We start from the raw sequence: 24,621 nt of genomic DNA, 5'->3' as shown, positions 1-24,621 counted from the left end.
GTTAGAAAATACCAAAGGCATAGTTTCTTTAGAAATCACGTCTCAAAGTAAATTATCTTTTCTTAGCTTTTTACATTTAAAAAATTTTATGTATTCTCTATTTTCTATAAACTACAAAAAATAAAAATAAAAACAATAATAAAATTTGAGAGTTGAAAGAGTTGGGAGGGGTCGAGTCTCACTCCTTCTTTTCAAAGTTGAGGAGATGGAAGCCCAGGGAGATTAACATCAAGACCATTCAACTAGGTGGTGGCAGAGCCAGGATTGAAACTTACATTCTTTAAAATAAAAGCTTGCAAATAACTTTGTAATACAGTTAAGGTAACCTAGCATGGACTAATTTTTAATTCATTGATGACTCTAATTATAAAAATGTCACATGGCTTAAAAAAATTTTTGCTTTTTAAAAATACCCTGAGTAACCAACATGATGGGGCCGGGCGCAATAGCTCATGCCTGTAAGCCCAGCACTTTGGGAGGCTGAGGCGGGCGGATCACCTGAGGACAAGAGTTCGAGACCGGCCTGGCCAACATGGCAAAACCCCATCTCTACTAAAAATACAAAAATTAGCCGGGTGTGGTGGTGGGCACCTGTAATCCTAGCTACTTGGGAGGCTAAGGCAGGAGAATCACTTGTAACCGGGACACAGAGGTTGCAGTGAGCCGAGATCACGCCATTGCACTCTAGCCTGGGTGACAAGAGTGAAACTTTATCTAAAAAAAAAAAAAAGGCCAACATGATGGACACAATACTATTATAAAATTAGACTTTTTCTCTGTACATAAAATTGTTTTGTTTCTTATTCCCACTGAGAATTAAGAAAAGAGAATATTTTAAGAAAGACCATTATACAGAGGATAGTTCAAAATTCATGCTGAAGAGCTATTGCTTTTCAAGTAGATTGTGCAAGTTTAGCTATTTGGAAAAGCACAGTTATTGGAAAAACTCAAGAAAACAAAGGCAAAAAGAGTTCTGTTAAGACAGAAGAAAGGAAACTATATATTGGAAATACACACAATAGTGTCCCCTACAAGCCTGGTGTAAAGAAACATATATATACGTGTGTGCACACTAGTATTTTTGTGAATTGAAATAGAAAGGATAGAGTTTGAGAATTTATTTAAGAAGGAACACTTTTTTAAAAATTCAGAATAGCATTTCTTTCTTTTAAAGGTCTAGGTTTTTAGTATTTTTGTTCAAGGGAAAGAATGACTGACAGCTAGTGTAAACCCAGCTTAGCATTTATGTTAAAATGAAGGTAATTAGAACCTGGCTCAGGATACTCACGGGCAACTGACTTTCCACCCTACACTGAAAATTATTCCTTACTCTTTCTTCAAGAAAAAATGGGCTGGGCACGGTAGCTCAAGCTTGTGGTCCCAGTAGTTTGGGAGGCCGAGGCAGGCAGATCCCTTGAGCACAGGAGTTCGAGACCAGCCTGGGCAACACGGTGAAAATACAAAATTTTCTCTGCAAAAAAATGCAAAAATTAGCCAGGTGTGGTGGCACATGCCTGTAGTCCCAGGTGCTCAGGAGGCTGAGGTGGGATGATTGCCTGAGCCTGGGAGGTCAAGGTTGCAGTGAGCTGAGATTGTGCCACTGCACTCTCGCCCAGGTGACAGAGTGAAACCCTGTCTCTCAGGCAATAAAGAGTTGTCTGGAACAGCCCTCTTCCTGTTGCAGATACTTTTACTAATATAGATTTGCTTTATGGATGTAAATTTATTTTACAAAAGTATAGCAGAAATACAGGTTCAGTAGCTGGCTACTTGCAGAGTTTGCTTAACAAGGAGGTGTGGTATAAAGAAGGCGACTTTTTGTTCCAAAGCTAGTTTAGGAGAAGAAGTACAGGCTTCCTGCGTTAAGGGTACTGCTTCACTTCTGGAGCAGAAAGCAGGCACTTTTAAAAGGGGGCCTAACACGAATGGCACACGGGAGGAAGCAAGCAGGTGGGGTACCCATGTGCTAGTTTGGTGCCTTATCTACCAGCCAGTTGAGTTGGCATCTTCGTGGGCCAAAAACTTTCCAGGTAGGAGAGAGTTTTGTAGCAGGCATACTGTATTAGTTTGTTCTTGCATTGCCATACATACCTGAGACTGCGTAATTTATAATGAAAAGAGATTTAATTGGCTCATGCTTCGGCACGCTTTATGGGAGGCATGATGCTGGCATCTGCTCAGCTTTTGGGGAGGCCTTAGGAAACATAATCATGGTGGAAGGTAAAGGGGGAACGAGAACTCTTATTGCCAGAGCAGGAGCAAGAGAGAGACAGCGAGCGGGGAGGTGCTACTATGCTTTTAAACAACCAGATCTCATGAAAACTCACTCACTATCATGAGAACAACACCAAGAGGATGGTGCTAAATCATTCATGAGAAATCCACCCCCTGATCCAAGCAGCTCCCACTGGACCCCACCTCCAACATTAGGGATTACAGTTCAACATGAGATTTTGGCAGGCACACATATCTAAACTATATCACATGCTTTTGTTACCAGAAAGGGGTCCCCATCTAGGCCCCAAGAGACATAATAGTCAATTTATAGCCCCAAATGTCAGAGGTGTTTGAACCAGAGCAACTCCATCTTGAATAGGGGCTAGGTAAAATGAGGCTAGGTAAAACGAGATCTTTTGGATCTCGTGCAAGAAAAAATTCAGGGCAAGGCCATAAAGTGAAAGTGAGTTTAGAAAGTAAAGGAAAAAAAGAATGGCTACTCCACACACAGAGCAGCCCCAAGGGCTGCTGATTGCCCATTTTTATGGTTATTTCTTAAGTATCTGCTAAACAAGGGGTGGATCATTAATACCTCCTTTTTTTAGACCATATAGGGTAACTTCCTGATGTTGCCATGGCATTTATAAACTGTCCTGATGCTGGTGGGAGTGTAGCAGAGGTCACTCTCATCACTATCTTGGTTTTGATGGGTTTTAGCCAACTTCTTTACTGCAGCCTGTTTTATTGGTAAGGTCTTTATGACCTGTATCTTGTGCTGAACTCCTATCTCATCCTGTGACTTAGAATGCCTTAACTGTCTGGGAATGCAGCCCAGTAGGTCTCAGCCTCATTTTACCTAGCCCCTATTCAAGATGGAGTTGCTCTGGTTCAAACACCTCTGACATTTGGGGCTATAAATTGACTATTATGTCTCAAAGCAGTCTCCCGATGGGTGAGAGTTCCATTCTGAAGCTTGGAAGCACATAGATGAACTTGCCCTGTAGGGGATGTCTGGTGATGGGGCGTAGGTAAAAGGTTATAATTGCATTTCTAAATGACTAAGTAGGAAGTGGGAAACAGGGAAAATGCAGAAAAGAGAAAAGAAGAGAAAACAGTAAACTATAATCGTAACTTACTCTATTTTTCTTAGAAAAATGGGGGTATTCTGTAACAAAGGATGGCTTTTCAGCACTACTACTATACCTGCAACTTCTCAGAATAACCAGCTCAAATATGCCAAAGAAATAAATTTTGGGGGTGGCATATTCTGGTCTCCCACTGTCATATTTTGGGGTGGTATGTCCTGATCCCCAACACAATGCCTGCACATAGGCATTAATTATTATCTCTGCGTTACAGAGGAGGAAGCTGACGCTCACAGAAGTTATAAATTTCATTCATGTTTACAGAGCTAGAAAAAAGCAGAGCTGCGATTCAAACCCACATCATGTTTGACTCCAGAGCCAGACCTTTTAACCACTACACAACACTATATCTCTTAGCAATTTGTTTTCCTAAAGCTGTTGACCTAAAGGAAGAAGCTCAGGCACAAATACAATCTTAAGAGTTTACTTAAGCCAAAGTGAGGATGGCTGCCCAGAGCACACTTTTAAGTTGCCTTGGAGAGTGCTCCCTTGGCCTTTGTTACAAGCATGTTTTTAAAGGCAAAAGGGAACAAAGAACAGGCTGTTTGACAGGAATTCTCATTGGGTTAGAGAGACCACATTGATTACTGATTGGCTATACTTTTTTTTTTTTTGGAGACAGAGTCTCACTCTGTCGCCCAGGCTGGAATGCAGTGGCATGATCTCGGCTCACTGCAACCTCCGCCTCCTGGGTTCAAGCAATTCTCCTGCCTCAACCTCCCAAGTAGCTGGGACTACCGGCACAGGCCACTGCGCCTGGCTGTTTCGTATTTTTAGTAGAGACGGGGTTTCACCATGTTAGCCAAGCTGGTCTCAAACTTCCGGCCTCAGGTGATCCACCCACCTTGGCCTCCCAAAGTGCAGGGATTACAGGCATGAACCACCTGACACATGTGCGATCAAATCCTTTCTATAGAGTCCTACTGCTGGTAAATTGTAAATACTAGATTCGGATCCCGATCAGCAAATATGGAAACCCGTGTTCCTTCTGGTACATCCTGCTGTGTCTCACTACACTATGTGGCTGCCTTGAATGCAAACTGTTACTAATCACTGGACTGTTTTCACACACAGCACTCACCCTGAAGCAAACAGTAGCAACCTGTGCAAAGAGGCCTTGACCCCCTGGGGAGTTAGCTTGACCAGATTTGGAGATTGGGCAGCCACTGTACAACTACCAGATGAAATCACTTGGCAATGAGAGGAAAAGTGGCAACAGGACTCCTTGTAGACATATACATGATACAAAACTACTAAATATACATAGAAATGATACAGAACTACTAATGATACAACATATGAATGATACAAAACTACTAAATATACCTGGGAATGATACAAAATTACTAATTGATACAAACATAAATGATACAAAACTACTAATGATACAAACATATGAATGATACAAAAACTACTAATGATACAAACGTGAATGATACAAAACTACTAGTGATACAAACGTGAATGATACAAAACTACTAATGATACAAACATATGAATGATACAAAACTACTAAATATACCTACAAATGATACAAAATTACTAATGATACAAACATAAATGATACAAAACTACTAATGATACAAACATATGAATGATACAAAACTACTAAATGGAAACAAAACAAAAAGATCTCAGAAGGTGAATGTCCTCTTTTAAATAAATTAATTTTATATAGTATCTTTCAAGTATTTGGCTTCATATGAGAATTTCTTTTCTCTTTCCTTAGGTAAGAGTTTTGAAGCCTTTAAACACAATATTATGTTGTATACTGTACATATGAAAAATAAATCTCAGAAGAGTAAAATGATCTATTCAAAAAATAGGGTAAAACTATCATTCAAAAAATAGCTTATGTTTATTAAGCATGACTTTTGTGTCAAGCCCATACTATGCTGTTTTCTTTGAATGCTTGCAACAACCTAGGTAATAGATTCTGTTACGATTCCTATTTTATGGATGGGGAAACTACAGCTTTCAATAGCTTAAATTAGTGTCAAAATCTTTTAATTAAAATTCAGTGTATTCATTTTGCTAGAGAAATTTTTGGAAAGAAATGTAGCTAAACATTTCTTGTTAATTTGTTATTAAACCATATATACTATCAAAGTGTAGCAATCTGCTCAATTCTAGTACCTGCCAGAATTTCATCCAATTTTATATTTAAATGTCTTATATTACACAATTTTTAGCAGGATGAAACATTTTAAGACAGTAATAAAGATAATATTTTAAATTTATAAGATCTTTATGCGTTTTCAAAGTTTATTTGGCAGACTTAAGTAACTAGATGGATAACTTGATTGGAAAAACTTCTATTTCCTTGAATTGCCTAGAATGAAATTTCCTAAAGTGTGCTCTTATAGAACTAAAGGTAATAATTAACGGTGTACAGAAAGGGGTTCTGTGGTCAGAGAACTTTGGAAAGTACTGTGCTAAGCATCAGTAAATGGGTTTCTTTTCTGCAGGACTTCCCTGAGCCTATACATGGTGAGCCTCTACGTATCTTAAAGAGGAAGATTTAATAAGCAGTATTTCCCTAACTTATTAGTTTTATACAGAATTCTTTACATAACTCTCATTTCAGAACATCAGTATTTTATGGAGCCTAGTTTTTGAAAATGCTGAACTAATATCTGGGAAGAAATACTGATATTTAAATCCTAGGTGCTTGTCATCTACTCAGACAGATGATGAAGCAGCTAACCTTCGTTTGTGTAGACTTGGCACTATCATTATTCAAAGAACAGCAGGCACCTATTCTGTGCCTTAAACCATGAAAATTTAAACCCATTTTCTTCCCTTTTTTTTTTTTTTTTTTTTTTTTTACTCTGTTCCCCAGGCTGGAGTGCAGCGATGCGATCACAGTCCACCACAGCCTCAACCTCCTAGCCTCAAGTGATCCTCCCACCTCAGCATCCCAAGTAGCTAGGACTACAGGTGTGCACCACCACACCCTGGCTAATTTTTGTATCTTTTGTAGAGATGGGGTCTCATTATGTTGCCCAGGCTGGTCTCAAACTCCTGGGTGCAAGTGATCCTCCTGCTTCAGCCTCGAAAAGTGCTGGGTTTACAGGTGTGAGACACCACACCCGTCCTAAACCCATTTTTTATTTTTATTTTAAAAGTACTATTCAGATTATACGTGTTCTTTATAACAATGAAAAGTCAGTGCATTCTATACTTTAAGAGGGTAATTCTTAAGTAAATTATTTTACAGATGCTGGATAAGTATCCCTCTCAAATAATAGTCTTAGAAGAGTATTTAATGAGATGGGAGCATTCTCAAATTATACTGAGAAGTAGCCTGGGCGTGATGGCTCATGCCTGTAATCCCAGCACTTTGGGAGGCTAAGGCGGGTGGATCACTTGAGGTCAGGAGTTCGAGACCAGCCTCGCCAACATGGTGAAACCTCGTCTCCACTAAAAATACAAAAATTAGCTGGGTATGGTGGCGTGCATCTGTAATCCCAGCTACTTGGGAGGCTGAAGCAGGAGAATCTCATGAACCCGGGAGGTGGAGGTTGCAGTGAGTGGAGATCATGCCATTGCACTCCAGCCTAGCAACAGAGTGAGACTCTGTCTAAAAAAAAAAAAAAAAAATTATTGAGAAGGCCACAAAACAGAATAAACTGTATTATCTCAATATTGTAAAACCAGCCAATGAAAAGCAAAAACAAAAACTAACAAATGGGGCCAGGCATGGTGAATCACACCTATGATCCCAAGCACTTGAGAAGGCTGAGGCAGGAGGACTGCTTGAGGTCAGGGGTTCAAGATCAGCCTAGCCAACGCAGCAAGACCCTGTCTCTAGAAAAAAATTAAAAAATTATCCAGGCATGGTGGCAAGCACCTGTAGTCCCAGCTACTGAAGGCTGAGGCAGAAGGATCACTTGAATCCAGGAGTCTGAGGCTGTAGTGAGCCGTGATAGCACAACTGCACAGCAGCCTGGGCCACAAAGCAAGATCCTGTGTCAAAATAACAACAAAACTAACAAACAAAACCAGAAAAGACCAGAAGAAACAGAAACACAAAGTGTTAACCTTATTATAAATAAATCGAAACAAAAAATATTATCTCGTTCCAATATACATGCTGCTGCAGTGCAACTGTCTTATTTTTTGGCTTATGCGTCTCGTGTTTGGGAAACCAAATTCAGAAGAAATCTTAAGATCTGGATGTGGCTTTTACCTGTGTCAGTAATTCATGTAGAGAAGTCAGGTAGGTCTTTGGTTTCCAAGCTTCTACAACTTTAACTCTGGAAGATACGTCATGTACTCTGTTCTCACTTGGGAGGTGCTGAGGATGATAGCTACTCTGTGTCCCTGGCTATGTCCTGAAGCGTAACTGATTTTTGACTTCAAAGTGGTCTCATTCTTGTGAACAAGTACTTAAACAATGATTATAGGAGGGTACTGGGAAATCACTTTTTTGGAGGCTTTGGTAAATCTTTTTTTTTTTTTTTTTTTTTTTTTGAGACGGAGTCTTGCTCTGTCGCCCAGGCTAGAGTGCAGTGGCGCGTTCTCTGCTCACTGCAAGCTCCGCCTCTCGGGTTCACGCCATTCTCCTGCCTCAGCCTCCCGAGTAGCTGGAACTACAGGCGCCCGCCACCACGCCCGGCTAATTTTTTGTATTTTTAGTAGAGACAGGATTTCACCGTGTTAGCCAGGTTGGTCTCGATCTCCTGACCTCGTGATCCACCCGCCTCGGCCTCCCAAAGTGCTGGGATTACAGGCGTGAGCCACTGCGCCCGGCGGTAAATGTTTAATCAACGTGAACAGGCACCACTAGGCCTATAAGTCTTCCAATTCACAGCTCAGTGCACAGAGTCTATTTTCCTCCCACGGTGTCCTAAAGAAATTGGGTTTACTGTGACCTCCTCATTCTTTTTGATTCTCCTCGTTGATCTCCTCCTTGAAACACTGACCTCATCTGGCTTGTCTCCAGGCTTCTCCCAGCCTCTCCCTCTGTTCTTGTCCTGGGTATCTTCTAAATGTTGGTATTCCCCAGAGCTCCATTCTCTATGCTCCTCTCTCACTCTGTGGGTGAGTCTTCACACCAAGAATCCCACTCCATGGGCTTCCAGTCATTCACTTTCCCTTCCCTGCTCTGAAAGGGAAGGGGAACTAGATTCACAGTGCTTACCTAAGCAATTGGCACAATGTTACTCAAGGTATCATGGAGAAGAATGAATATAGTGAAAGATAAAACATTTTATTTCACTAATCATAATTTATTAGATAATAATTCTGTACCCCAAGTTTCAGTAAGAAAACAGAATTTCCTTCCTCGTGTTATAAAAGCAAAAGCAATTCATGATATTTTCTCTCTCAAAGCCCTTCTTCCCTGACAGTCTTTGTCTACCACCTACTAATAAATTGTACTTAAACGTTCCAACATATGTTTCTACTTCATTAACAATTTTTCTCATTCCTCTAAATTTTGTTCCTTCACCCATCATGTACCATCTGTGCCATACTGATTTGTATGTGCATTACTTAGTAAAACTAATGCTTAAGTAGTCTATCTACTCAAAAGTGTAAGGCACTGGCTGGGTGCAGTGGCTTACGCCTGTAATCCCAGCACTTTGGGAGGCCGAAGCAGGCAGATCACCTGAGGTCTGGAGTTCAAGACCAGCCTCGCCAACATGGTGAAACCCTGGCTCTACTAAAAATACAAAAATTAGCTGGGCGTGGTGGCGCACGCCTGTAGTCCCAGCTACTCGGGAGGCTGAGGCAGGAGAATGGCTTGAACTCAGGAGGTGGAGGTTGCAGCCAAGATCATACCACTGCACTCTAGCCTGGTCAACTCTGTCTTAAAAAAAAAAAAAAAAAAAAAAAGGGTAAGACACTAAAGGTAGTATGTTCTCTCTTGTTTTTGTCTTTCTACCACTTATAACCTTGCAGCAATGCCTGGCCTACACATAGTAATCTGCCAGTATGTGCCAGTCAATGGGTTTAATGGGTTGACAGTAATTTAACATAATCCAGTTTAGATAAATACCACCAAATATTTCTAAAATGTATATGGTTTAATTTGTACATTTTTCTAAGATAAGACTTTTATTCTGAGAAATTAATTGTTGGGATGAGACATGGAAGAGACTACTGAATAGTTCCTCTGCTAAGTAGTAAATTATTATTTTTCAAGTTCAGTTTCTCAACAGTTTCCTGTTCACGCCTCCCACCACTTCTCCAACTGCAACTAGTAGTATCCTCCTTAAAATGCTGTCATAGAGGTATCAACTGCTTGCCAGCACAGTGAAGAAAAGATCAGATGATTTACAGAAATGGTCCCCAGCCTTTTTGGCACCAGGGACTAGTTTCATGGGAGACAACTTTTCTATGGATCCAGGGGGAGGGGGTGCTTTGAGGATGATTCAAGCGCATTACATTTATTGTGCACTTTATTTCTATTATTATTACATTGTAATATATAATGAAACAGTTCTACAACTCACCATAATGTAGAATCAGTGGGAGCCCTGAGCTTGTTTTCCTGCAGCTAGACGGTCCTATGTGGGGACAGTGATGGGAGGCAGTGACAGATCATCAGGCATTAGATTCTCATAAGGAACATGCAACCTAGATCACTCAATGTGCAGCTCAGAATAGGGCTTGAGGTCCTATGAGAATCTAATGCTGGGTGAAGCTTGGGTGGTAATGTGGGCACTAGGGATTGGCTGTAAACACAGATGAAGCTTTGCTGGTTCGCCTGCCACCCACTTCTGTGCTGTGTGGCCATTTACACATTACACATTTACAATAAATGTGTAAATCCCAATACATTTACACATTTATTGTGTAAATCCTAAGGTTATAGAAAACCTAAACCTTAGGATTTACACAATAAATGTGTAAAGACATTCTATTTAGATTACATAGAAAATCTAAAATGTATTGTGTGACATCTTTTTTAAATCCCAATACTGCTGCAACTACAATTCTCAGATAGTCCCATTTGTTTAAATCACGCATTTTCTTTTCTTTTCTTTTCTTTCTTTTTCTTTTTTTTTTTTTTTTTGAGGCAGAGTCTCACTCTGTCGCCCAGGCTGGAGTGCAGTGGCACAATCTTGGCTCACTGCAAGCTCTGCCTCCTGGGTCCACGCCATTCTCCTACCTCAGCCTCCCAAGTAGCTGGGACTACAGGTGCCCACCACCATGCCCAGCTAATTTTTTGTATTGAATCATGCATTTTTCATTTCTTTTTTGTTGTTGTTGTTGAACTTCATATTGAAGATAAAGTTAAACTGAAATAACTTTGAGTCCATCCTGCTACTGTTTGCTAAGATTGATAATTTGCCCTTTATTCTCTTAAGGTACAGATATATTGTTTCTAAATATATTCTGAATGATTTTATTTTATGTGAAACATAGTTCTTAAAGATTATGTACAGAACTCCATGCACAAATTACTCAGTAAGGAAATCAGTAGTTCAGATATTGTTTCTGTGACACCTTAGTAAATATATTGAAAGACAACTGTAATATTTTCTTTCCAACGTTTCCTAGACGAAAAAAACAACATACCATAAAGGGCTTCCAGTGTTTGTTTACCTAAATGTTATGGTGGAAGAATTGTTTGCAGTCATTTCTTTATGTAGCTTATTATGAAAGTAAAAAGCAGGAAGTTAAGAGAAATGATTAGAAATGATTACTTCAAGTGATAATGTATTCAGTATTCATACTTTTGCAGAATGCTTTAAATTATTGCACTACATCACTTTTTAATGTAGAGATCACTGTGCATTTACACAGTTTAAAAACATTAATTTCACATTTTCCCAATTAAATACAAATACAGTACCTCACTTTATTATTAGTCCTGTGAGGATATAGAGACCATATCTTGTTTATTATTGTTTCTCCAACACAAACTGTTTTCCCTTAGCTCTTAGTAAACATTCAATAAATATTTGTTGAATGCTTGAAGAAATGAGGAATCCGGACTCCTGCTACCAAAACTAGTATTATGATTTTTAATCTTGTTGTCCCATCAAAGAGAGTTTAACTCTTTGCATCACTGTCCATTCTGGCTGTCATTCCTTCCTGCCTGCTTCAGAAAAAGACAGCCCTAAAATTAACCCATTTAAATGATACTTTGCTTTTAGTATACAAACATGCCCACATCTCTCCTACTTTCAAAAACAATGAAACCCTTGACTTCAAATAGCTACCCCTTTCTCTTTCTCTTTGCCCTTCATTACCAACCCTCTTAAACATCTCTGTCTTCAATTCTAGTTCTCTCCGCATTTCACTTCAATCTGGGACTGCACTCTGGAATCAGATACCAGGAATTTCTTTTTTTGCTTTTTTTTTTTTTTTTTTTTTGAGATGAAGTTGTGCTCTTGTTGCCCAGGTTGGAGTGCGATGGCACGATCTTGGCTCACTGCAACCTTCGCCTCCTGGGTTCAAGGTATTCTTCTGCCTCAGCCTCCTGAGTAGCTGGGATTACGGGCATGCACCACCACGCCCAGCTAATTTTATATTTTTAGTAGAGACAGGGTTTCTCCATGTTGGTCAGGCTGGTCTTGTACTCCTCACCTCAGGTAATCCATCCGCTTCGGCCTCCCAAAGTGCTGGGATTACAGGTGTGAGCCACTGTGTCTGGCCGGATAGACACTAGGGATACTCAGCACTGCCTTTTACCAGCTTCGTGGCCATAAGCCACTCACACAACCTCTCTAAACCCAACAGGACATACCTAACAGGGCTGTCATGAAAATTGAGACAACGCATTTAAAGTATTTCTGCATCACCTGGTACATACTAGGTGTTCCATAAATGGTAGCTATTCTTCCTGTTGACTGAAAGCATAATAGGAGCTCAGAGATGAGAAAGACTGGGGTAGGCTTATTTTGCATTTACCTAACTGCTCACCGATGCTTCAGATTAGGAAATTAGGGCCCAGAGAGTTTAAGTAGTCAATGTTTCATGGGGGAGGTGATATTTGAGTTGGATTTTGAAGGATAATAACAATATCTTACATCTATTGAGGGTTCACTGTAGGCCAGGGATGATTCTAAGTGCTTTACATGGTTTGTTTTACTTAGTATTCGAAACATTCCTGTGAAATAGGATTTTGGTAGACAGTCTGAGGCAGGACAGGGAGGACAGACTGAAAAGAATCAATATGGCTGGGCCAGGCGCAGTGGCTCACGCCTGTAATCCCAGCACTTTGGGAAGCTGAGGTGGGTGGATCATGAGGTCAGGAGATAGAGACCATCCAGGCTAACACAGTGAAACCCCATCTCTACTAAAAATAAAAAAAAAAATTAGCCGGGCGTGGTGGCAGGTGCCTGTAGTCCCAGCTACTCAGGAGGCTGAGGCAGAAGAATGGCGTGAACCTGGGAGGCGGAGGTTGCAGTGAGCCAAGATCGTGCCACTGCACTCCAGCCTGGGCGACAGAGCGAGACTCCATCTCAAAAAAAAAAAAAAAAAAAAAAAATCAATAAGGCTGGGCATGATGGTTCACGTCTGTCATCCCAGCACTTTGGGAGGACGAGGCGGGTGGATCACCTGAGATCAGGAGTTTGAGATCAGCCTGGCCAACATACGGTGAAACCCTGTCCTTACTAAAAAAAAATACAAAAATTAGCCGGGCGTGATGGCACATGCTTGTAATCCCAGCTACTTGTGAAGCTGAGGTAGGAGAATCACTTGAATCCAGGAGGTGGAGGTTGCAGTGAGCCGAGATCACGCCACTGCACTCCAGCCTGGGCAACAGAGCAAGACTCCATCTCTCAAAATAAAATAAATAAATAAATAATCAAAAGAATGAATAAAAACCTGGAGGCAGGAAAGACACGCTGATTTTTTTTTTTCTTTTTTTAAGATGGAGTTTCGCTCTTATTGCCCAGCCTGGAGTGCAATGGCGCAATCTCGGCTCACTGCAACCTCCGCCTCCCGGGTTAAAGTGATTCTCCTGCCTCAGCCTCCTGAGTAGCTGGGATTACAGGCGTGCACCACCATGCCCGGCTAATTTTTTGTATTTTTAGTAGAGATAGGGTTTCATCATGTTGGCCAGTCTGGTCGCGAACTCCTGACCCCAGGTGATCCACTCTCCTCGGCCTCCCAAAGTACTGGGATTATAGGCATGAGCCACCGCACCCAGCCGACATGCTGATTTTTGAAGATGGTGATGAGACTGCTAGCTAGAGTGAAAAGCTTGTCTTAAGCAATAATGACAAACGATGTTGGACAGAGTGGGGCAAAATTATAGGAGGTCTTAACAACCAAACACTCCAAAATTTGGCTTTATCTAATGGGCAAAACAAAGAGCAGTTATAAAGATATGACTTAGGGAAGGGAGGATACAGAATGAAGTAGAGTTTTTGGCACACTGACTTGGTGACATGCATTGTGAGGCCCCAGGGACCCACAGCCTCTGCTTCCACTTTTGGTTACCACTAGCCACCAACAGAAGAGTACCAGCACAGTTTCCTATAAAGTGAGAGCTTTAAAAAGGTTTATTGAGGGAATGAGTAAATAAAGGATGGACTGAATAAATAAAGGATGAATGGGAGGCTGTTTCTAGGGGTGAAGTGATCAAAGTTGGGACTATGTTTAAGGCAATGGAAGTGGAAATCGGGAAGTAAATCCCAGAAACAACTTCAAAGAAGAAGTCATAAGACTTGGATACATACCGAACATAAACTACTATTTAGAGCTGTATTTCAAATGTATTAGTTACCACAGAATGCAGTGTCAGAGCAGTTGCCTTTGGCATATTCTAAGTTTTTGTTAAGTAGAAATTCTGTATTTGGAACAGAAATCACATTTTTTGTGCTATTATATGTAATGATTATTACCATGAAAACTCATGTCTCTTTACTTTCTACTCCTACTCCATCCACCCAAGTTCTTACCAGTTTTACCTCCTAATTGGATTGTTGTTGGGGTCTCCTACTGAACTCCGGCCAAATAAACCTCTCATCCTCAATCATACCTGACAGTTGCCGCCTCTCACCCTTTTGTTCATACAGTTGCGCTCCCCCATGAATGTTCTTTCTTCTATAATAGCATTTCATTCCCATGAGCAGTTGGAAACTTAGCCATCCTTCAGAATCAGATCGCATGCTGCTTCTCCATGCTGTCTGATCAACCCATATGGGACCTACTACTCTCTTTTCTGAACTCCCATAGCCACTGCATTTCATTATACTGCCTTGCCACTTGGGTAACTGGGTATCCATTTGCCAGTGTTTTATTTGTATCCCCTACAATGACAGTACTGTGTGTTACCTGGTTATCCAATACATATTTGTGACATCAAACTATCTTAAATACTCCAAATCCCTTCCCAAACAAGAGTTTCCCTCTGCCGTTAGGGTATTCAGCTTTGCCCTAGCATACATTGTTTGCAACATCGAGAATTTCACATCACTTTTGTTGGGGATACTTAGAAAAAGAAGGAATTTTAAGTTGAGAACAGACAAGAATTGTTAAAGTGAAAGTACAGGATTAACCATTTTTTCAAGGAATCTTTTGGACAGATAAAAGTATCTAGGGAAAACTAAGCCTGAACCTTTACTGCTGCCTTCCTGTCCCTTAAGGTGAAGAAAAGTGAACTGCATAAGAAAGAGGCATGGGTCCGAACGCAGTGGCTCACACCTGTAATCCCAGCACTTTAGGAGGCCGAGGTGGGAGGACTGCTTGAGGTCAGGAGCTCAGGAGCAGCCTGGGCAACAGAGGGAGGCCCTGTCTTTAGAAAAAATTTAGAAATTAGCAGGGTATGGTGGCATGTACCTTTAGTCCCAGCTACTGATGGCTGAGGCAGGAGGATCACTTGAGCCCAGGAGTTCAAGGCTGCAGTAAGCCACGATAACAACACTGAACTCAGGCCTGGGAGATAGAGACACTGTCTCTAAAAAACAACAATTTCAAAAAATGGTTTTTTTTGTTTGTTTGTTTTAATTTTATAAAAGAGGCTTGGGACTCCAGCCTTTGAGTCCTTGGGAACCCAGAAGGACCTGAGCATTGGAAATCCACAGCATTGAGGAGATGGATAAAGGAATGTTGAGAAAAAGGTGTCTCTTAGCAGGCATATAATATTATCTGCCAAAAGGCAAGCTGAATCTGTAAGCTTATCTCTGAATTTGCCATGGAGGGTGATTTTAGACTTTCTAGAGAATAAGAAATTTTTTGTACTCCACCCATTATTACTAATACAGGATGAGGAAATAGTTATTTTTTTGTTTACTGTTATTTTAAAGAGGGTAGAAATAATTCATTTCCTTGGTTCACTCTTGACTTACTCTATTTTGTTCTTAAAATCTTAGGCTCCTCAATCATGAATTCTACTGCTAGGACTTTCAGGAACCTAATGTTGTAGGCTGGAGAGGGCTGTTAGAATAATATTCAGCCAGTATTTTCGGAACTGTTAAACCTGGCTAAACAGGTGTCATTCCACTGTGAAGTTGGCAATTCTTGAGGCTCCCAGAAAGTGACTGCTATCTAATGACTCAGCCTGTGGACACGTCGCTGCCGTTGTCTTAAAATACCTTTCTCCCCTTCATTTTTACTTTTTTTGCAAAGTTAACCCACACTTATCCTACATAATTTTACCCAGATATCATCTCTTCCAAAGAGTCTTCCCTTGCTACTTCATTAGAGCTACTCTCCTGGGTTGGGCGCCACTCTTGCCCCTTCCCACAGCGGCCTGGGCTTTCACCATAACTTAGCTCGCCGTGTGGCAGTTGCCATTCGCGGGTCCTTCTCCCCACTGTGTAAGCTCCTCCAGGAGCCCTGTGGGTGCCAAGCTGACTTGGAAGGCTATGAGGGCTCAATACACACACTCAATACTCATTGAATGGATAAATGCACGGTCTCTGTATGGGAAATGCGGGTGAACGTCCTTCTGCCTCATTTAAGTGAGCTGCCAATATCGGAGTTTTAGAATAATTTTGGAGAACTGCAATCCGCCCTGTTTTCTCCCTACCCCACGGGAGCTGGCTAAACCAGCCTGGAGGCTAGCAGTTCGCCTGTGTGCCCTAAGCTAGTGACAGCTCATATCAAGCCCAGTATTTAAGGAGCGTGATTACTTTTACTATGTAGCCCCCAGGGAGAAAAGCAGACTCACAAAACATTTTTGTATCTTGTTGCAAAAGATACAAAATTGTGCACCAAGATACAAATTGAAACTCGAATTGAAATTTGGCTGCCAATTTATTAAGCCCACCCCAACAATCTTCCCTATTAAAAAACAACAACAACAACAACAACAACAACGAAGAGATCTCAGGATACCCATTTTCATGTGTAATATAAACCGATGCCACCCATTTATCATATCCATCTAAATCTAATAATTCAGCTTTTTGTTTGTTTGGCGGGAGTACGACAGGTCTTTATATGATTCAATGTTACAAAGTTTTTCAGAGGACAAATGATAAAAGTGTGAACCCACGGCTATGATGAAGCCGCAGTTTGAGTACAAAATCATGAGCTAGATATAAAGAACTGGCTTTAAATTCTGAAGCAGATCTTGCTTTTAAATGTTACAGTGCTGGGTAATAATTTCCTTTGCTTCAGTTACTATTTAAAAAGTAAATATGTGTAGATAAAAATGCAGGATTTAAAAAAATCTACTTTGTAGAATAGGATACCTATCATTTATATTAAGCCCAATGCGTGGGAAACGGATCAGTGACTTGATGCAGTGCCTATAAAATATTATAATCCAAAGTTGCATTAGGACATAAAAATAACTGCTGATAAAAGTTTACTCAAAGTAGCATCTGCCCCTAATTCAGTTTGTATTTTTATCGTAAAGACCTAAGGCGCCGCGGGAACTAGGCTGTGCGTTCGCCCCCAGCGGCAGACGGCGGCGCGCGGCGCCTCTGGAGCGCCCATCCGAAGCCCCGCGGGGGCGGCCGCTGGCGAGCACCCCCCAGAGGTCCGAGCCCTCCGAGCCCCAGGTGCCCGGGGCCCAAGCCCCGCCTGCCACTCTCCCCAGCTGCCTTTCCAAACGCCGGCGTGCTGGTGGAGAGAGTTTTCCCGCAACTTGTTCGCCCGTGAGAAAGCGGCGCCGGGAGGGAGCAAGCGTGAGAAAGTGAGCGTGTGCGCTGCCGCAGAGCACTACCCAAGAGCCGGCGCCCGGTGTCCGAGCGCCCAGTCCACCCTGTCCGCCCCTGGACCCGCGAAGGGCGGGGGCCCGAGCAACCAGGCGCGGGAAGCGAGGCCGGCGGGTGCCGGGGGTTGGCGGGACGCGCGCTCCGTGCCGGCGCCGGCCTCGAGCCCGCGCTCCCTCCCCCCGCCCGCGTGCCCGCGCCGCTGCGCGATGCAGTGTGGGGAATGGCTGGGGTTGGCTGAAGAGCGCACAGTGGAGTTTTAATGTCCGCCATGTTGGCCATGGCGTATTGAAGAGAGCGAGCGAGAGAGGAGCGGAGCGGCACAGCCTCCCACCCTCCCGGCTGGTGTTATTGCCCGGACGGCGGGCTCTGCGCTCCGCCCCTCAAGTCCCCGGCAGCGGTTGGCGAGTGGGGACCGAACCCCCGGTTCTCCATGATCCCGCTGGCCGGGGCCGTTTCCCCAGAGCGGAGAGGTATCTGCTGCGCCTGAGATGAGTAAACTGTCGTTTCGGGCGCGGGCGCTAGACGCCTCGAAGCCGCTGCCGGTTTTCCGCTGTGAGGATCTGCCCGACCTGCACGAATACGCCTCGATAAACAGGGCCGTGCCGCAGATGCCCACCGGAATGGAGAAGGAAGAGGAGTCGGTACGTGTTAACTCCCCTGTCCGACCCACCGTCAGGCCCGCTCTCTCTGCTGCCTGCGGCGGCGGCGGAGCAGCAAACCCACACAAAATGGCCGCCATCTTCTCTTCGCCGCCGACTCTCAGTAGCCGGCCGGGCCTATACCCCGCCTCCCCCGGCCTCGACCCCCGGCCGCCGCGGCCCGGCGGGGCCCCTTGTAAGGCCACCCGCTGACCCCGGCCACTTGTACCCGGGTCCCGTGGAGTTCGGGGGCCCGAAAGGCACAAAGGGGTCACGTGACGAAGCTGCCGGCAGCCATTTTGTGTCTTAGTTCTTGGGTTGGGCCTTGTGCATCCGGAGAGGGGAACGGGCTGGGTGGCTGTGGGGGTGCGGCGAGTCGGGAGCCGTGGAGGACCCGCCTGCAGGCCTCTCCGTGGGCCGCTGGGTGGCGCTCTAGGGCCACTGCGGCCCGCGCGCCGCTGCCCGGGCCGGGAGCGCAGGTTCTGTGCACAGTCGGGGAATTTGATTGCCCCATGGCCTGGGAAGCTTGTTGGGAATTTGATTGCCCCATGGCCTGGGAAGCTTGTTGGGCTCAGTGCAGCCCCCACGTGGAGCCTCAGAGGGGCGTGTCATGTTGCCTGCGGCTCTATGAGGCTTTTCTCCCCCCTCTGCAAGGAAATGTCGAGGGTGCAGCGTGTTTGCCTGGACGACTTACTTTTCTAGAAGATGAGACTTAACTCTCAGTGTCCTCTTTCTGGGACGTTTGCATCCATCCCTCTCCAGAGCTAGTTGGTCGGAGGATAATAACCGCTATCCCTGACTTTTTCTGTGATCCTTGCGAATATCTTGCAGATTTGTTTGGAGTACCTCTCTCTTCCGAAGCCTGTAACCTTACCTATTTGTAAAATAAATTTAAGTTCTCCTGCTTTCTGGTATCTCAACATAGGGGGAGAAAAGACCCAATTTAAGTAACTGTTAACAGATCTAAATTTCGAAGGAGGATCCTTTCTTATTCAAAACCGAACTAAAACTAAGTGACTTGATTCACAGAAATCTTAATATTGAGATGTCTAAATTGGATGGGTTTCAGCATGTAAATGACTGTTGACAACTAATAGACATTTTACCATCGCTGTGGCTTTACCTTGTTGTGGAAGTTGGGTTCGGACACCAGGATAATAGAATCTTCCTCTCATTTCCCCCAGATCCTTGACAGTATAACTTGATGACTTCTAATCCTAAGGAATTGCATACCTTGGTTTTCAGGTACAGCCATTTAAACAGGGTGCAGTGTATTGACAGTTCAAGGAAGTCCAGGAGTCGCGTGGATTTGTGTGCTACAATTTTGTTGTGGAAAATTGTACTGTAATACTTCTCTTGGTACTGTAAGAATTTTTAATGTAGAAATTATGCTCTGTAATGTTATTTTTGGAAATAAAACTGTTTAAACTCTTTGGGTTGTTTAACCTTTTAAAGTAAAATAGCTGTGACAGTGGAATGTTACTTTTGAGAGTAGTGTCTTAAATCTAACTTTACAGATAAGCCAAGTGTATGTAGTAGCTGAGATTGTCTAGTTGGGCACTGACTTTCAGCACATTGTCTTATGAGACACTACCTCTTAATTTATTTTACTTGTATCACCTTTAGAGTAGCATGGTGCTATTTGTTTATTTTTTAATAAGTGATTTGTTTTTAAAAATTAAAGTACTTGTGACTGCAGAATCTTGTCTTTTGGTTTTATTTTTATTTCTGTTTATAAGTTTTACAGATAATACTTTAAAGTAGTGGGGTGTTGGTTTTACCTTGCCCTGGAAATTAATTTGTAGTTCTTGTTTAGCAGCCAAGGAAGGGGAAAGCCTTGATTAAAGCAAGACAGTACTACAGTACACTTTAGACTTTAGTTAAGTCTTGCTTCTGTGAATACTTTGGACAGTCCCAAGAGTTACAACCTAAAGTCAGAGCTGAGCTCAATGAAGTATCAGTGCTTGTTAAATTTTACGGGTAATTTTTATTCGCTGAAATAATTTAGATTTTTTTTTTCTTTTCTTTTCTGAGATGAAGTCTCACCCTGTTGCCCAGGCCGGAGTGCAGTGGCACCACCTCGGCTCACTGCAACCCTCCGCCTCCCGAGTTTAAGTGATTCTCCTTCCTCAGCCTCCCCAGTAGCTGGGATTATAGGCACTTGCCACCGCGCCCGGCCAATTTTTGTAGTTTTAATAGAGACGGGGTTTTGCCATGTTGACCAGGCTGGTTTTGAACTCCTGACCTCAGGTGATCCGCCCGCCTCGGCCTCCCAAAGTGCTGGGATTACAGGCATGAGCCACCGCGCCCGGCCAATTTTGACATTTTATACTGCAGTGGCTATCAATAGTTTGTAACATGTGGAGTCCCTAATTTTGAAACACAGGGATTTTTTTTTCTTCAGATTGCCTTTTCCCATTATCTGTTTAGAATTTTTCACTTCACATCCAACTAAAGCTATGTATGAGGAGAGAAGCATAAGACCTGAAGAATAGATACTGAACCTAATGGAAGAATGTAAAAAGTACCCGGTAAGCAAGCTGCTTTACAGTCCTGTGGTTCATGCTGTTAGTGGTAGGCTGTGTAAATCATAATATTGAAAGTAGTGTGTTATGCAGTGTTGAAAAGGTATATTAAACATAAAGGTAATTGAATTCTGGATTCACCGTAGAAAAACAAACTTTTTGATGATTTGCGGAAGCATTTTGTACTTCTAATAAAGAGGAAGGGTTAAAGCAAACTTCGGCCTTTAACTGACACATTAGTTATTTGTTATCTTCTTAGGTCACTGTAACCTAGAACTTGAATTGACTGTCTTAGAAAAAAAAGTATGTTGTAGTCCTATGTTGGTCCTGAAAGGTGAGGACAGTTTTTTTATACACCACCTCATTAAAGCATTTTATTGATCAAAATAATCTGCAGAATTGTCATGTGAAATACACCTAGTAATTGTTATGTTGTTTCTGGATATACTTGACAGAAATCCAGGTCTTTTAACATTGGGAAAATAAGTATTATTTGTGTATTCCCATTTAACCAGTTTTAATACTATGAGCTGCACACAAGGGCCTAACGAGGCAGACGTTTTAAGAAACAACTTTAAGTAGAAGCCCTTACACCCCCCCTCCCAAAAATAATCTGGAGGCAAAAAATGTTACTGAATTTATCTATTTTTAAATTATTGTTTTAGTACTGAAAAAGTAACTTCAGATTGTGATAAATTGAAGGATTTGACTGGGTCAAAGATGTTAGAGATTAAATGCGAATTCGCAGAATGTAATGCATCGAAATTTGCTAAGTCTGAAAGTAACAGATTGGCAGGATGCTGTGGCTCACGCCTGTAATCCCAGCACTTTGGGAGGCCGAGGCGGGTGGATCACCTGAGGTCAGGAGTTCGAGACCAGCCTGGCAAACATGGTGAAACCCTGTCTCTACTAAAAATACAAAAATTAGCCAGCCGTGATGGCAGCTGCCTGTAATCCCAGCTATTCAGGAGGCTGAGGTAGGAGAATCACTTGAACCCGGGAGACGGAAGTTGCAGAGAGCTGAGATCGCCCCACTGCACTCACAACCTGTGCAACAAGAGCGAAACTCTGTTTCAGAAAAAATAATTTAATTAAAAATAAAAATAAAGTAACGGATGATGAAAACTATATTTGATGAAGTACAGATGTGACTTAAATCACAGCGAAATAATAGACTTTCAGCTCTGAGATAATTGAGTCCCTTTGGGGTTTAAAAAAAGATAAAAGTTTAAACAAGTGCTTGGTTGGTGCGGGGCATATGTCCTATTATGAATATTTTACAATGTTAACTTAAAGATTATAATTTAATTATCTTTATAATCTTAAATCTTGTGCTACGGCTTCACATTCTATTGAAAGGTTAAACTTACCAAATGGATTAATACTATCACATCTTTTTATTAAAATTGACTCATTTGATTAAAATTGGAGCTTTATGTTGTTATGGAAACATCACTTTTAAAAAGTCGATTTTAAAATGAGGTTTAGCAAAATGGAGCTACTGTTCCATAGTAGTTTAACTTTTCATTGGGTTGTCTAGGGTGCATTGTTCTATTTATGAAGGGGTGGCAACTTAACCTTTCCTCTCCTGTTACCTAGACTGGTTTGGGTAGGATATTTGGTGTAATTAAGATGTTAATGATGTTTTCACATTGATACTACCCTACAGTCACCTTTGAAACTGTTACAAGTAGGATCTAACCACCATAATCCAGCACCTTGGTTCTATAGGATTCTAACAGGACAGGATAGTCTATATACTCCCACCTTTTCTGTATTAGTGGCACAATATACATTGTTACTAAGCCCAAGTTAAGAACTATTTATAAGAAGTGGATGGGAGTTGTTTGTTTTTAATTATGGGGAAATGGGAAATATGTACATATCCTTGATATGAGAAAAAAATGGTTACTACATTTCCAAAACTTGGTAATAAAAACCTAGTTTAAATTTAAATCACTTTGAAAGAAACCAAGAGTCTCCTTCTTTAACCTTTAATATTTTAAACCAATATTTTTAGTCCCTTTATCTGGAACTGTAAAGATCAATCTAGATTTCTCCTCCACTGTCTTGGAAGTGAAGAGAAATACATGAAATCTCAATTATAGTAGAGGCAAAGTTTAACAAACTAATTACAGATAGTTTGAATTAGAAAATAATTGAGAGTATGGGGATTTTTGCATTAGATTACAATTACTTCGGATAAAATCAAAGAGAATTAATAATAAAATGTTTCAGCTTTCTATACTGTCCAAAGATATTTTTGCATAAAGTTGCTAAGCTAGGGTTCTGAGGGTTATGTGGAAATAATTCTGGAAGTGATGAATTCCCACCATATGCCTACAAAATGTTAGAATATATTTTTCTAGGGAGAAGGTTCACACTTGTCATCAATTTCTCAAAGTATTGGTAATGGGCTGGGGCAGAAAGCCCAGGGTTAAGATCAGCTGTTCCATAAATTTCAAACTGAGTCATTTTGGTTTTATCTCAGTTTGTCAGTTACTAAATAGACTTAGTCGAAAGAGGATAATTGAAAAAGGACAGGCAGTCCAGGAAGAGACTAAGGATTCTTGAATACAGAAGGGACCTTTTGAACACTTACATGCCTACTCACCTGAAATGTTAGTGTTAACTTTTGTTTCAGTATACCATTTGAATGTGTTTATGTATCTAATGGCATTTTGTGGGTGCTTTTCATGATCAGCAATGGCATTTGTACTGAATTACATTTTTTCTGTTAATAGGACTTAAAAGTACTGTCTGCAGTGTAGCTTAAATTTTGTAAACGAGAGAAAAAGTTCTGCATAAAGGTTCATGAATGTGTGGGCAGGATTAAATATACCAACCAATCCTGTTAAAAATGGCTGGGTTTTAGTTTTATATTTTGCGTTCTACTATGTCATGGTATGTACTGGTAGTAATGGTAGAAACATAGAATCTATACACACACACACACACACACAGAGAGAGAGAGACGTGTCCATGTTTTAAAGCACTTAGTAATGGCAAGAGTTCTTTTTATGTATATAAAGATGTGATTTCTGATTTCATTTATTACTCAGTTTTCTTGAAAAGTTAAGGATGCTTAATTGTTAACAGCAGTTAGTTAAAAGCAGAAGATAGCATTTTAAGGGAGCAATAATACCACGGAATTAATCGTATCATTTGTGATTGTACTTCTTAGAAGAAGAGAATGCACAAGGAAATGAGAATTTTATATTGTAATTCAGGAATAAAATGAATTGAGTGTGTCTAAGGGCAAAAGTGATAATGAAAGTATGACATACTTTCAGAGACAGAAGTAGAGTATGTATTTTACTTTTAAAGTAGACTTTTGGAACAGTAAAGTGTGACTTGCGTTGATATAATAACTTTTTGATAAGAACAAACCAAATTATGAGAAATCAATGAGAAGACAAGGAATTCAAATGTTTTAAACAACTTGCTAGAATTGCTTTTTTTTTTTTGAGTCAAAGTCTTGCTCTGCCACCCAGGCTGGAGAGCAGTGACACGATCATAGCTCACTGCAGCTGCAGCCTCAACCTCCCTAGCTCAAGCAGTCCTCTCACCTCAGCCTTACAAGTAGCTGAGACTACAGGTACACACCACCCCGCCTAATTTTTTGTATTTTTTTTTTTTTAGAGATGCACCATGTTGCCCGGGCTGTTCTCAAATTCCTGGGCTCAAGTGATCCACCCACCTTGGTCTCCCAAAGTGCTGAGATTATAGGCGAGATAATTGCTTTTAATTTATTGATGCTAACTGTTGGCTTCAACACATTTATAAACTGCAGCAAATCTTTCTTGATTAGGTTTATTAAATCCTGTAATAATAGCTGGTGATTTTGAGTTCTTACAGTATTTTAAGTATAGTGGACACTCAACTTTGCACCTTTAAATACATGAAGTGAATTCCATCTACCAACCCTGCTGTAATAGGTATATGAAAAACAAAAGCAAACTTGGCTGTATTTATTACATCTACTGTAATATGTTATCTGAGGTGTGGCTTTGATCAATGC

At 41.5% G+C, this 24,621-nt stretch overlaps 1 protein-coding gene across 4 annotated transcripts in view; it reads left to right on the top strand.

The window, feature by feature from the left end:
- Positions 1–24,621, top strand: part of EPC1 (enhancer of polycomb homolog 1) — a 109,304-nt gene that overhangs the window by 14,007 nt on the left and 70,676 nt on the right. For 2 of the 4 annotated variants that reach the window (XM_024253948.3, XM_054522138.2), the window contains exon 1: positions 17,546–18,078. The exons of the other annotated variants lie outside the window; for them this stretch is intronic. In XM_024253948.3, coding sequence (XP_024109716.1) covers positions 17,926–18,078 — 153 coding nt within the window. In that variant the 5' untranslated portion in view covers positions 17,546–17,925. Of the gene's footprint in view, positions 1–17,545; positions 18,079–24,621 lie in introns of those variants that run through there. 4 annotated transcript variants of the gene reach the window in all.

This window comes from Pongo abelii, chromosome 8, assembly GCF_028885655.2.
Source record: "Pongo abelii isolate AG06213 chromosome 8, NHGRI_mPonAbe1-v2.0_pri, whole genome shotgun sequence".
NCBI lineage: Eukaryota > Metazoa > Chordata > Mammalia > Primates > Hominidae > Pongo > Pongo abelii.
This window is presented reverse-complemented; position numbering and strand designations above follow the sequence as displayed.